Source organism: Rhincodon typus, chromosome 1 (assembly GCF_021869965.1).
Source record: "Rhincodon typus isolate 14 chromosome 1, sRhiTyp1.1, whole genome shotgun sequence".
In the NCBI taxonomy this organism is placed as follows: domain Eukaryota; kingdom Metazoa; phylum Chordata; class Chondrichthyes; order Orectolobiformes; family Rhincodontidae; genus Rhincodon; species Rhincodon typus.
This window is the reverse complement of record NC_063332.1, coordinates 32,962,744-32,978,353: the sequence shown is the minus strand read 5'-3', so window position 1 is coordinate 32,978,353 and position 15,610 is coordinate 32,962,744. Positions and strand designations below refer to the sequence as shown.

Sequence of the window (15,610 nt, the reverse complement as noted above, 5' to 3'; positions counted from 1 at the left end):
GAACTGCAGATGCTGGAGACTCTGAGATAACAAGGTGTAGAGCTGGATGAACACAGCAGGCCAAGCAGCATCAGAGGAGCAGAAAGGCTGATGTCTCGGGCCTAGACCCTTCTTCAGAAATGGCCTGAAGCACGTCCTGAAGCAAACCAGCCACATCACCTTTCTTAGTACCTGCCTACGGAACCAGATCATCCCCAATGGACTACAGTCCACATTCAGGCCTTCCCAATTTGGCCCCAATCGTGACAATGTCTACATTCAGAACACTGAGATCCTTCAGAAGCGTTTCTCCCTGCGACTCTTGAAACACACACTCACAGCAATGCACCGGCATCTCCTGGCACTACAATCAAACTTACCCCAGCTCAAAGCCTCACTCTCCCAGAGCCATTTCTGAAGAAGGGTCTAGGCCCGAAACGTCAGCCTTCCTGCTCCTCTGATGCTGCTTGGCCTGCTGTGTTCATCCAGCTCTACACCTGGTTATCTCAGATTCTCCAGCATCTGCAGTTCCTACTATTAAAATAAGCCCTAGTTTTGAACTCCCCATATCTAGGGAAAAGACGCCTTCCTATTCACCTTATCTATGCCCCTCATAATTTTATAAACCTCTACAAGGTAACTCCTCAAACTTCTGCACTCGTGGAAAATAGTTCCAGCCTATCCAACCTCTCCTTCGAACTCAAATGCTCTATTCCTAGCAACATCCCAGTAAATCTTTTCTGAACCCTCTCCAATTTGATCACTGCTGCCTTTCCAAACCTAAATCCAATTACTTGCCAAGCATTAAACGTGTGGATCCTGATTTAATGTCTATCAGTACGAATCTTATGGGCTATCACTCCCGTCCCAGGCCCCAAGAAAACATTCCACATTAAACAGATGTTCACCTGCACATCTGCTAATATGGTATATTGTATCCGTTGTTCCCGATGTGGCCTCCTCTACATCAGAGAAACCAAGCGGACACTTAGAGATCGCTTTCGGAACACCTACGCTTGGCTCGTGACAAACGACTGCACCTCCCAGTCGCGAACCACTTCAACTCCCCCTCCCACTCCTTGGACGGCACGTCCATCCTGGGCCTCCTCCAGTGCCACAAGAATGCCACCTGAAGGCTGCAGGAACAGCACCTCATATTTCGCTTGGGAACCCTGCAGCCCAATGGTCTCAATGTGGACTTCACAAGTTTCAAAATCTCCCCACCCCCTACCGCATCCCAAAACTAGCCCAGCTCATCCCCGCCTCTGTGAGCTGTCCATCTTTTCTCCCAGCTATCCGCTCCTCCCACCTCACTGACCAATCCCCAAGCCCACCTCCTACCTACCAGCCTCATCCCTATCTCCTTGACCTCTCCGTCTTCCCTTAATTGACGAACCCCCACCCTGACTCCCCACCTACGCTCACCTTTACTGGCTCCATCCCCGCCTCCTTGACCTGTCTGTCTCCTCTCCACCTATCTACTCTTTTATCCACCTTCATCTGCCTCCCCCTCTTTCTCTATTTATTTCAGAATCCCCTTCCCCTCCGTCATTTCTCAAGAAGGGTGCAGACCAGAAACGTCAGCTTTCCTGCTCCTCTGACGCTGCTTGGCCTGCAGTGTTCATCCAGCTCTACATCTTGTTATCTCAGATTCTCCAGCATCGGCAGTTCCTACCATCTCAAAAGCAAAATAGTCTTTGCACTTTTTAATTTGCAACTGCCCATCTTCTAGTTTTAAACGAATGAAACTAACTTCAGTTGCTCTGGGACAATCAGCACTGTAGATTTCATTGGGGTTGGGAGCAGATTGAAGGATTAAGGTCATGCAAGAAGAACTGGGAGTGAAAATTTATATTCCCCATCCCAAATAACTGGGTCCTGCAATTTTATTTTCTTCTTACCAATTGAAAAATCATGGCATAGTAGGAGAACATTCAGCCCATTGTGTCTGCACCATCTCTCTGAAGGTGCAATTCACCTACTCCTTATCCCTTAACTCCTTCCCATAATCCTGCGCACTCTCTTTTTTCAGATAATAATTCAATTCTCTCTGGGACACCTTGATTGGATCTGCACCCACCACACTTTCAAGCAGTGCACTCCGCATCAAAATCATGCGCTGCATGAAAGATTTCTCACATCTCCATATTTTCCTGCTTGATCCACTAGTTAGAAGCAATAGGTGACTTATTTTGAAGTTATACTAAGTGGCTTTACAGATAACCCCAAACTGTAAAACAACACAAACATTTCTGTTCATCTGCAGCAGTTTACATAGGTGCTGGAGAATAACAGCATCACCTAGTGGACAAAAGTGTATGAAAAATATAATAAATAAAATCAAAAACATAAGTATAATACCGTGGTTGCCAGAAATCTGAAACCTAAATAAAGAATGCTCAAAAATAAGATCATAGAATTTTACAGTAAGGAGGCTATTCAACCCACTGTGTCTATATATAAATACTATTCATATAATTTATAGTAAACAGTTGCAGCCCCAGCACTGAGCCCCGTGGAACCCAAAGGTCACTAACCTGAGGAAGAACCCCTTATCCCAACTAGCCGTTTCCTGCCCATGAGCCAATTGTCTAACCATGTGAATAGACTACCTCCAACACCATGGGCTCTTTGACTTAACCTTTTAGGAAGTACCCTCTGGAATTCCAAATGCAACACATCTAGTAGTTCCCCTCTATCCACTCTGGTTGAGACTTCCTCAAAAAACTAAGAAATTAGTCAGAAACAATTTCCCTTTCATGATGCCATGCTGACCCGGCTCGATTAGATTATGATTTTCGAAATTTTCTGCTGTTACTTCCTTAATAATTGATTCCAACATTTTTCCAACAATAGATCTTAGGATAACCAGCTTATAGTTACCCACTTTTTGCCTTCTTTCCTTTTGAATAGGGCGTCACATCGGCAGTTTTCCCATTCCCTCATAGTTCTCCAGAATCTAAGGAGTTTTGAAAAATTACAACCAAACCATCTACTACCTTTGTAGCCATTTCTTTTAGGACCCTAGTATGCAAGCCATCAGTACCAGGGGACTTACCTGCCTTTAGCCCCATTAGTTTGTCTAATAGTACTTCTCTATTGATGGTGATGGTACTTAATTCCTTCCCTGTTTTAATGGTATATTCAAAATATCTTCCACCATACAGAATGCCACTAAATGTCTGTTTAACATCTCTGCCACTTCCTTACTTTCCACAATCATCTCCCCAGATTCATTTTCTAAGGTGTCCATGTTCACTTTGACCTTTCGTTTCTTTTTTATATATTGAAAGAAGCTTTTATTGTAAGTTTTATATTCCTCACTAGTTTTCCTCATACTTTATTTTCTTTCTGTTATCTTTTTAGTCCCCTTTCGCAAAATTCTGAACTAATCCCAGTCCTTGGGGCTACCACTAGCTTTTGCCTCCTTACATGTTTTTTTCTTTCAATTTAATATCCTCCTTAACTCCCTTGTTTACCCACGGTCGGTTTATCCCTCTCTTAGAATCTTTCCTCCTTACTGGGATGAAATACAGAGACAGGCAAAGAGTGGAAAGGAGGAAAAAAATATATAAGGGGAAGTCTGTGATATTGTGGACGGCAGAAGAGATTAAGTGGCAAAAAGGATGAGGAGAAAGTAATAGGACAAGTAACAAAACATAACAGGAAGTGTGAATGACAGGATCCTGAATAACTGCATGATTGTCTTGTTGACTTTCCCCTTCATCTTATGAGGACACAGCAAGATTATTGGCCAAGTCATCGGTTTCATGGTGGAGAAAGGACTAACTTGAACTAACACCATGGGACTTTTACTCCACTTCAACCATGACAACAAATAAAGAGGGATTTTCCATTCAATATCTCAATGGAAGGGTAACAAGTATTGATGGTGCAGCATTCGGTATGAACAGAATTAGGCCACTTAGCTCCTACAGACATTTTAACATGCAAAAAGGTCATAGCTAATTTATGACCCAACAACACAGACTTGCCTTTGTCTCAAGAAAGTGGCTTTAAACCACAAACAAGCAAACATACACAATTGACTCAAATATGGTTCATAAATGCAATTGTTTATATTCTGCCATTAGAAGGAAATGTGACTGTGGTCAGTGATTCAAATCTTCACCAACATGTCAGCACATTATGATAATACACATTTCAAGTAAACTTTAAAAAAATTCATTTCATTGCACAAGCTTTTTAGAAATAGTCTCCCCAGTTGTTCATCATTCGTATTGCTGCCCCTATGCTTCCTTTTCCATCTTGGCACCAATATCATCAACAAGATCCTTCAGATGTTTCAAGTGGTTCAATGCCCTGGTGAAAGAAAAATAATCAATCAATCAGCAATTACCACACTTCATGCTGTATCTATAGACAGTTAGGAGTTTGGTGAACTGAAATGCTACTGAATAACACCTAATTAAAAACCAAAGGAACCGCAGATGCTGTAAATCAGAAACAAAAACAGATATTGCTGGAAAAGCTCAGCAGGTCTGGCAGCATCTGTGGAGAGAAATTAGAGCTAATGTTTCGGGTTGAGTGACCCCTTCCTCTGCTGCCAGACCTGCTGAGTCTTTCCAGCAATTTCTGCTTTTGTTACTGAATAACACCTACCATTCAATTAGTTTGTTTGTTTACCCTTTTGCCAAAGTCCCACCTTTTGCCAACTTAATACCAAATGTTTATTCAGATAATTTTGCGGATTTACTTGATGTATTTGCTGAAATTTGTCTCAATGCAAGACAATCATAAACACCAATTATTTAGACATGCCCCAAAGTCCATTCAATTCAATAAATATTAGTTGACAATCATGTAGAATTTTCTGAAACCTATGGCACTTAAAATGTGGCTTATAATTAAAGGGGAAAATCAACAAGTATTGATGATAAATGTATTTCTTCTTAATCACAACACTAGAATTATGCCAACAATCCAGATATTAGACAAAAATGAAGTCAGGCATTTGAACACAAGAAACAACTTCAATTCTGACATGTAGCAGCTTTATAGAACTTTAGTTAGGCCACACTTGGAATATTGCATATAGTTCTGGTCACGCCACTACCAGGAGGATGTCAATGCTTTGGAGAGAGTACAGAAAAGGTTTATCAGGATGTTGTCTGGTATGGGGGATTTTAGCTATGAAGAAAGTTTGGATTGGGTTTGTTTTCACTGAAATGCAGGAGGTTGAGGGGCAACCTGATAGAAGTTTATAAGATTGTGAATGACGTGGATAGAGTGGAAAGTATGAGGCTTTTTTCCCCCCCAGAGTAGAGGGGTAAATTACCAGGGGACACAGGTTCAAGGTGTAGGGACAGAGCGAGGGGGAGCTGGAATTTAAAAGAGATGTGCAAGGCACATTTTTCACACAAAGGGCGGTGAGTGCCTGGAACGCACTGCCAGAGAAGGTAGTGGAAGCAGACACAATAGCAGCATTCAAAGCAACTGGACAAATAGATGAATAGGTAGGGAGTAGAGGGATACTGATCCTGTACGTGAAGACAGTTTTAATACGGAAGGGCAAAATGAGTCGGTGCAGGCGTGGAGGGCTGAAGGGCCTGTTCCTGTGCTCTATTGTTCTTCGTTCTCGTATAAATAATGTCCAATATTACAACAGTTATTATTTGTGATTCCAAATTCATACAGGGTTTCAGAATTGAAAACTGGGAGATTTCAACGAATAAAAAAGACAGAACAGGAAAATATTGTTGGTTCTATCAGAGTAAAGACTTAGGGACGATCAAATACATACTTTTCAGTATCTTAAAGACCTCTAATTGAGTAGACATATAAAAAATGTTTCCACTTATGGTGAGTCAGGCTTAGCACTATAAATCAGACCAGAACTGGTAAATATGGTAAGAAATTTAAGAGAAACTTCTTTACCCAAAGTAGTGAGAATGTTGGAACCAGATACATAACGGAGTCATAGAGATGCACAGCATGGAAACAGTCCTTTCAGTCCAACTCGTCCATGCCGACCAGATATCCTAAATTAATCTAGTCCCATTTACAAGCATTTGGCCCATATCTCTCTAAACCATTCCTGTTCATATACCCATCCAGATGCCTTTTAAGCATTGTAATTGTACCAGCTTCCACCATTTCCCCTGGTAGCTCATTTTGGGAAGAAAGCCAACCTTCGTTGCCAAGTGTCCTTGGAAGGTAGGGGCGAGATGCCCTCCTGAACTGCTACAGGCATCAAGGCGTAGGTACAAGTGATATTAGAAAGAAAATCCTGGACCTTGACCCAGAAACAGTAAGGAATTGGTAATCGATCCAAGTCAGGATGGTGAGTGGCTTGATGAGAAACTTGCTGGTTGTTATGACCCCAGGACATGCAATTGTCCTTCTACACAATAGTGGTCACAGATTTGGAATGTGTTGTCAAAAGAGCATTATCTAAATGCTGCACCACATCTCAAGGAAAGTACATATTGCAGTCCCTAAAGTCTCAATGGTGGAGGCAGTAGGCGTTTGCAGTGGTGAATGACCATCAAGCAGGTTGTTCTGATGTCTTGTTTCTTGAATGTTATTGGAGCTGCACTCACCCAAACAACTGAGGAATATTCCATCACATTCCTTATTTGTACCTTACAGGTGGTGAACAGGCTTTGAGGAATCAGGAGGTAAGTTACGTGCTGCGTGGTTCCTTGTCTCTGACCTGTTCTTGGAGCCACATATTTGTATAGTTGATCCAGTTCAGTTTCCTATCAATGCTAACCACAAGGTTGATGATTGGGGGAGCAGTTGACAGAATGGCATTGATGCATTAAGGGCAGCTAAATAAATACATAATGGAGATTGGAAATGGAAAAGCTGTGTGCTTAGGATGAGATGAAATAAATTGGGGAGGTTGCTCACTGGCACAGATACTGGCATAAACCACATGGCCTTTTCTGTGCTGTCAATTCTCTATAAAATCGATAACATGTAATTTATAGTCCAGTAAAGATTATGCCTCACAGATCTTTTTGGGATGTGAAGAGAGAAGAATATGTGTTTACACTTGTGAATGATGTTTGTTCACTTAGTTCAAACTGCATTTCCTCTCTATACCATTTGCTAATAGCAATCTGCTCAAACTGAACATGATCCATTGCGTTTACAATCACTAAATAGGACTCCATGTAAAATGAAGCGTATCAATGAGGAGAAAAGCATCCCTAAATCTTCCAGAGATAACTAGAAATTATATTCCCGAAAGACATTTTAATGATAGACAAAAGCCTGTAAAGCACTTCTGAGGATCTAGTTTATTTTTTCGTTCTGAAAGAGCTTCTACTTACTAAGCAAACTATAATTTAAAGAATTTGCTCTAGGACTTTGTGAGGAAGAGCATTTGTCCTAAGTAAATAGCTGAAGATGACTTTTAATATACTCAACAATGACAGCGCCAGGTAGATTAGTGATTCACCTCAATTGAAGAGGTAGTCTAGTAGTTTACAAAAGAATTCATAACTTGTAAAAGAACTGGATTGCACTCAATAGATGTGACATGTACTGTTACTAAGATATAATGGATTGATTTCAATTGGAATTGAGCCAAACGACATTTGGTTACATTAACATGTTAGCATTGGAAAGTCAATTTCACAATGTTTGGCCCTGTTAATTAATACTTCTTAACTTTATTTGCACTTAATACTATCCATTTCAGTCTGGGTGGTGCTTATACTATGGACTTTGACCTTTCACAAAGAAAGTTGCATTAAGAATATATCATGCTTTTCATACTTTAGGGATGTTGTCAAATTGCTTTATAGCTAACAAATTTGTTTTGGAGTGGGATCACTGTGTTTTGTAAGCAAATACTTCAGTTAATTTGAGAAGCACAATTCCACAAAGCCAATGAGAAAAGTGGCCAGTTAATTTGTTTTTGATTTAGATTTTACTGTTTTTTTTTTTGGCTGTCTTACCCAAGGCTTATATTTACATTTAATTCACTCACTGGATGTGAGCGTCACCGGCCGGGCCAGCATTTATTGCCCATCCCTAGATGCCCTTTGAGAAGGTAATGAGCTACTTTCTCGAACTGCTGCTGTGTATTTGGAGTAGGCAGATCCACAATGTCGTTCGGGAGGGATTTTGATCCAATGCCTCTGAAGGAATTGCAAATTATTTCTAAGTCCGGATGATGATTGGCATGGAACAGAACTTGCAGGTGGGTGTTCTGTTGTATTTGCTGCCCTTGCGCTTGAGATGGTGACAGTTGTGGATCTTGAAGGTATTATCTGAACAGCCTTGATGAATGTCTGCAGTACAAACTGTAGATAGTACACACTGCTGTTACTGAGCATTCTTGGTGCAGGGAGTCAATGTTTGTTGACATAGTGTCAATCAGCTTTGGCCTGAATGGTGTCAAGCTTCTCAAGTGTTATTGGTGCTGCAACCATCAAGGAGTTGCGAACGGTGTTAAACAATGTGCAATCATCAGCAAACATCCCCATTGTTGTCCTGATGATAGAGGGGAGGTTATTGATGAAGCAGCTGAAAATGGTTAGGCTTTCTTTTTTCCATTCATTTGTGGGATATGGGTGTCGGTGGCTGGCCAGCATTTCTTGCCCATCCATAGTTGCCCTTGAGAAGATGGTGGTGAACTGCCTTCTCGAATCGCTGCAGTCCACCGGCTGTAGATTGACCCACAATGGTATGAGGGAGGGAATGGCAAGATTCTGACCCAGCGACAGTGAAGGAACGGCGATATATTTCCAAGTCAGGACGGAGAGTGACTTGGAGGGGAACTTCGAGGTGGTGGTCTTCCCCTATGTCTGCTGCCCTTGTCCTTCTAGATCGGAGTGGTCATGGGTTTGGAAGGTGATGTCTGAGGATCTTTGGTGAATTTCTGCAGTGCATCTTGTAGATAGTACACACTGCTGCTACTGAATGTCGGTGGTGGAGGGAGTGGATGCTTGTGGATGTGGTGCCAATCGAGTGGGCTGCTTTGTCCTGGATGGCGTCAAGCTTCGAGTGTTGTTGGAGCTGCACCCATCCAGGCAAGTGGGGAGTATTCCATCACACTCCTGACTTGTGCCTTGGAAGTGGTAGACAGGCTTTGAGGAGTCAGGACACGAGTTACTCGCCACAGTATTCCCAGCTTCTGGCCAGCTCTTGTGGCAACAGTGTTTATGTGGTGAGTCCAGTTGAGCTTCTGGTCAATGATAACCCTCAGGGTGTTGATAGTAGGGATTCAGTGATGGTAACACCATTGAATGTTCAGGGGCGTTGGTTAGATTGTCTCTTATTTGTGATGGTCATAGCCTGGCATTTGTGTGGCACGAATGTCACTTGTCAGCCTAAGCCTGGATATCGTCCAGACCTTGTTGCATTTGGACACGGACTGCTTCAGTGTCTGAGGAGTCACGAATGGTGCTGAACATCGTGCAATCATCGGCGAACATCCCCACTTCTGACATTATGATGGAGGGAAGGTCATTGATGAAGCAGCTGAAGATGGTTGGGCCTAGGACACTACCCTGAGGAACTCCTGCAGAGATGTCCTGGAGCTGAGATGATTGACCTCCAACAATCACGACCATCTTCCAATGTGTCAGCTTTGACTCCAACCACTGGAGAGTTTGCCCCCTGATACCCATTGATTCCAGTTTTGCTACAGCTCCTTGATGCCACACTTGGTCAAAAGTAGACTTGATGTCAAGGGCTATCACTATCACCTCACCTCTGGTATTCAGTTCTTTTGCCCATGTTTGAACCAAGGCTGTAATGAGGTCAGGAACTGAGTGGCCCTGGCAGAACCCAAACTGGGCATCACTGAGCAGGTGCTGCTTGATAGCACTGTTGATGACACCTTCCGTCACTTTACTAATGATTGAGAATAGACGGATGGGGTGGTAATTGGCCGGGTTGGATTTGTCCTGCTTTTTGTGTACAGGACATACTTGGGCAATTTTCCACATTGTCAGGTAGATACCAGTGTTGTAAATGTACTGGAACAGCTTGACGAGGGGAGTGGCAAGTTCTGGAGCACAAGTCTTCAGTACTATTGCTGGAATGTTGTCAGGGCCCGTAGCCTTTGCAGTATCCAGTGTCTCCAACCATTTCTTGATATCATAATGGAGTGAATCGAATTGGTATCTGTAATGCTGGGCACCACTGGAGGAGGCCGAGATGGATCATCCACTCAACACTTCTGGCTGAAGATTTCTGCAAATGCTTCAGCTTTATCTTTTGCACTGATGTGCTGGCCTCTTCCATCATTGAGGATGGGAATATTTGTGCAGCCTCCTCCTCCAGGGAGTTGTTTAATTGTCCACCACCATTAGTGTCTGGATGTGGCAGGACTGCAGAGCTTAGATCTGATCCATTGGTTGTGGGATTGCTTAGCTCTATCTATCACTTGCTTATGCTGTTTATTGTGCAAGTAGTCCTGTTTGGTGGCTTGACCAGGTTGACACCTCATCTTAAGGTATGCCTGGTGCTGATCCTGGCATGCCCTCTCCAATGAATTGAGGTTGATACCATGGCTTGATGGTAATGGTTGAGTGGGGGATACGCCAGGCCATGAGGTTACAGATTGTGCTGCAATCTAAGTCTGCTGCTGTTGATGGCCCACAGCGCTTCATGGATGCCCAGTCTTGAGTTGCTCGCTCTGTGCGAAGTCTGTCCCATTTAGCTCGGTGATAGTGCCACACAACACGATGGAGGCTGTTCTCAATGTGAAGGCGGGACGCCATCTCCACAAGGACTGTGCGATGGTCACTCTTACCGACACTGTCACGGACAGATGCAACTGCAGCTGGCAGATTAGTAAGGATGAGGACAGGTATGCTTTCCCTCGTTGGTTCCCTCACCACTGCCGCAGACCAGCAGCTATGTCCTGTAGGACCTAACCAGCTCGATCAGTAGTGCTGCTGCTGAGCCACTCTTGGTGGTGGATGTTGAAATCCCCCACCCACACTACATTTTGTGCCTTTGCCATCCGCAGTGCTTCCTCTAAGTGTTGTTCAACATTGAGGAATACTGATTCATCAGCTGAGGGAGGGCAGTATGTGGTAATTGCAGGAGGTTTCCTTGCCCATTTTAACCTGAAGCCAATACACTTCATGGGATCCAGAATCAATGTTGAGGACTCCCAGAGCAACTCCCTCCTGACTATATACCACTGGGCTGTCAGCTCTGCTGGGTCTGTCCTGTCGGTGAGACAGGACATATCCAGGGACAGTGATGGTGATGTCTGGGACATTGTTTGTGAGGTATGAATTTGTGCATATGACTATATCAGGCTGTTGCTTGACGAGTCTGTGAGACAGCCCTCCCAATTTTGGCACTAACCCCCAGATATTATTGAGGAGGACTTTGCAGGGTCGACAGGGCCATTGTTTTTTCCGGTGCCTAGGTCGATGCCAGGTGATCCGTGCAGTTCCATTTCTTTGAGACTTTGTAGTGATTGGTACAACTGAATGGCTTGCTAGGCCATTTCAGAGGGCAATTGAGAGTCAACCACATTGTTGTGGGTCTGGAGTCACATGTAGGCCAGACCAAGTGAGGATAGCAGATTTCCTTCCCTGAAGGACATTAGTGAACCAGATGGGTTTTTCCAACAATCGGCAATGATTTCGTAGTGATCAGTTGATTCTTAATTCCAGACTTTACCCTGAGGAACTTCTGCAGAGATGCCCTGAAGCTGAGGTGACTGACCACCAACACCCACAACCATCTTCTTTTCTGCCAGGTATTACTCTAACCAGTGGAGCTCTCCCCCGATTCCTACTGACTGGGGCTCCTCAATGCCAAACCCAGTCAACTGTAGCCTTGATGTCAAGGGCTGTCACTCACACCTCACCTCTGGTATTCAGCTCTTTTGTCCATGTTTGAGCCAAAGCTGTAAAGAGGTCAGGAGCTGAGTGGTCCTGGTGGAACCCAAACTGGGCGTCACTGAGCAGGTTATTGCTGAGCAGATGCTGCTTGATAGCATTATTGATGACACCTTCCATCACTTTACTGCACTTTACTGATGATCGAGAATAGACGGATGGGGCAGTAATTAGCTGAGTTAGATTTGTTCTTGGACATACCTAAGCAATTTCTCACTCTGTCGGGTAGATGCTTGTGTTGTAGCTTTATTGGAACAGCTTATCTGGGGGAGAAGTTCTGGAGCACACGTCTTCAGTGCTACTGAAGGAATATTGTCAGGGCCCGTAGCTTTTTCAACATTCAGAGGCTTCAGTCATTTCCTGATATCACATGGCATGAATTGAATTGACTGTAGACTAGCATTTGTGATACTGGAGACTTCTGGAGGAGACCAAGATGGATCATCCTGGCACTTCTGCAGCACTGCCGAGTTTAGATCTGATCTGTTGCTTATGCGATCTTTTAGCCATGCCAATTACTTGCTGATTACACTGTCTGGCACACCAGTCATCCTAGATTCTAAGTTCACCTACTTGATACCTTATCCAGGTATGCCTTGTGCTGCACCTAACATTCCCTCCTACACTTTTCATTGAAACCAGGTACTAGAGATATTTCTATCTCTTCATACATCGAAGCAAGAAGCAAACAGAAGATGCTTTGAGTCGGGAAAGCATCAGGACCTTGGCTTTGCATTGGAGGATAGTCAGAAAAAGACGGATAAAGTGGCTGATAAGCTAGGAAGAGAATTCCAGGAGATTGGGCATCAGGCATGATCTGGAATGCTAGTGTGATTAAAATTACAGATGCCAAACATAAGTCATCATGGAGAGTCTTAATGTTGGGGGGTGGCAAAACAGAGAAGGCAAGGGCATGGAGAGGAGTGAAAACAAGGATGACAATTTTTAAAAATTGAGTAAATTCTTGACCTACAGTCAATGTAGATCCGTAAGCGAAAGAATGATGAGTGAATGGTTATGTGCAGTAATTAATCCGTCGCCAATGGCAGATACAAGATCACAATGTACCACTCAATGAGTTAGCCAACAGCATACCTCTGGTCCCACTGATAATGGCCTTGCTGGAACCAACATTAAATCCGTAGATTAGAGCATATTTCCTACCAAATTACCTCTGTAATGATCTGCTGCCAGGTGCCTCCTCAAAATCCAAGCCCAGGGTCTGAGACATCATATTTTCAGGTATCTATTCAGAAGATATTTATTTAACAAAAATATAACATTGCAAATGTAACAACAATTACAGGTACTACATACTAAAAATGCTTTAAGAGACTGATTGGTGTTTGGAAGTAGACGAAGTGCCAGTAAGAAGCTCAGTCACTTAACTCTCTTTGAAGCCCTTGCCCTTGTACCTAAGATCCTCAATGACACTCCTGGATGGGATTTAAGAACCTCCCAGGAAATGGTGGGAGGTGGTCAATCAGCCTCAGTAAACAGGCTCAGGCGGAGCTTGCAGAGGAGTTGAGTTGACAGAATGGGTCACCAAGGATATGGGTCCAGGTCAGGAAACAGTTCAACGCCCTGGTAAGGTTTGGCAGCGTGGTGAAGGACATGAAGCCCTCACTCTTTCACCTCCTCTGGAGTCTCCAGCACAAATACATGTGAAACATCGCCTGACAATTACTCATCCTGACAGAGATGATATTTGTCTGCCAGTTTCCCTGCCAAATCTTAACTTCCTTATGCACATCCCATCCTGTTCAAATAGCTGTAACTTGCCAGATCACAGTTTAAACCTGAAATGGTGAAGATCCACTGAGATCTGATTGGATTTCCTGTTTGTCTCCTGACATTTCCAACTCCTTCCCTGTTTTTGCAAAGTGTTGTTTGCCATTTATGTATTGCAAACACAAATATAACATTTTGCATTTTGAATAAGTTACTAAACTAGCAACAAGCATATTGATGATTAATATATATAGGAATAGTATATAGGAACAGGAGCAGTCCATTCAGCCCCTTCAGCCTATCCTATTATTCAACGAAATCATCGCTGATCTGTGTCCTAACTCCATGTATCTGCCTTTGGCCCATCTCCCTTAATTCCTTTGCTTAACAAAAACATATTACCTCAGATTTAAAATTAACAACTGATCTAACCTGAACTGTGGTTTGTGGAAGAAAGTTCCAAACATCTACATCCTTTGTGTGTAAAAGTCCTTCCTAATATCTCTCCTCAACAGTCTGGCCCTAATTCTCAGACCACGTCCCAATTCTAGAATCCACAACCAGTGGAAATAGTTTATCTTTATTACCCTCTTTTCCTGTTAATATCTTGAAGACTTTGATCAGATCACCCCTTAATCTTCTAAATTCTAGACAAAATGGGCCTAACTGGTATAATCTCTTCTCATTACTTAACCCCTGAAAGTTAGCTATCATTCTCTTTAACGTAAACCTATGTTGCACTTCCTCCAAGGCTAATACATCCTTCCTCATGTGTGGTGCCCAGATCTGCTCACAGTACTCCAAGTGGGATCGAACCAGGGTTTTGTATTGGTGCAGCGTAACTTCTGCATCATTTCTTATACTCCGGTCCTCTACAGAGGCCAGCATTCCATTAGCTTTTTGATTATTTTCTGCACCTGTTCTTAACAATTTACAGATCTGACCCCAATGTCCCTTTAGATACCTACTGTATTTAACTTCATACCATCCAGAAAGTAGCTGGATCTATCCTTTTTTGGTCCAAAATGAATATCCTTACACATGCTTACGTTGAACTCCGTCTGGCACAGTTTTGTCTATTCACCTCATCTGTTCGTAACATTCAGGACCAACGTTTACTAAATCAGGAAGCTCTACGAACTTGCTGCTTGTTAGTGCCCCAACGTTAGAGGCAGAGGGAGAAATGCCAACATGCTTCTAAGATGAAACTTGTGTTGAATTCTTGAAACTAAGCATGCAACAGACTTACACTGGAAGAGTAGATGCTGCAATGAGGCTGAATTTGCTGACACCATGCTTCAAATCACAGGGTGGGGGAGGAGGAGATCGGGACCCGGGAGAGAACCGGAAGGAAGGGAGCTGATGGTAAGGCAGGGAGAAGGGGACCTGTCCCCACCCCCTGACCCTCCCTCTCGCTTCTAGGCCCTCTTTCCTGACTTACAATAAATCAGGAAGCTGCATCAATGTGACACCCAGATAGGGTTTTAAAACTTTGAAACAACAGGAGGAAATGAAATCCTGCATTGCAGTGATTTGAGCCAAGCAAAAGAACACATTAGGGTTGGAGACTACAAGGTGCAGAGCTGGATGAACACAGCAGGCTAAGCAGCATCATAGGAGCAGAAAGGCTGACATTTCGGGCATAGACCCTTCATCAGAAAGGGTTGGAGACTGTATAATTTAGAAGTCGTTAAGATCAAAGGCAGCAATGAGCCAGGTAGTGAATGGAATTAGGAGCAGTGAAGCTGGGTCACTCCAGGACAAAATAACTAACGACTCAGCTCCAACATACGGCTATCACATTAGTTGCTTAATGAAATCAAGTCTAAATTTTGTTTAACAATCATAAACTATTCTTTGTTGCAATGGTCTTTGTTAACATTCCAGCAATAATACAGAAGACAAAATGGAAATTGCTGGAGAAACTCAACAAGTCTGGCGGCATCTGTGAAGAGAAAGCAGAGTTAGTATTTTGGGTCCAGTAGCCCTTCTTTAGAAGATGTGCTCCAGACGTAGCTGCACTATGACCCAAGCTGTGCCAGTATAGGTATCAT

General features: G+C 43.2%; 1 protein-coding gene across 2 annotated transcripts in view; it reads right to left on the bottom strand.

The window, feature by feature from the left end:
- Positions 1-4,044: 4,044 nt before the first annotated feature.
- The window catches only part of c1h18orf54 (chromosome 1 C18orf54 homolog), a 40,088-nt gene continuing 28,522 nt past the window's right edge, over positions 4,045-15,610 (bottom strand). For both annotated transcript variants that reach the window (XM_048597526.1, XM_048597528.1), the window contains 2 exons: positions 12,998-13,071; positions 4,045-4,302 (listed from right to left, as the gene is read on the bottom strand). In XM_048597526.1, coding sequence (XP_048453483.1) covers positions 4,230-4,302; positions 12,998-13,071 — 147 coding nt within the window. In that variant the 3' untranslated portion in view covers positions 4,045-4,229. The remainder of the gene's footprint in view (positions 4,303-12,997; positions 13,072-15,610) is intronic.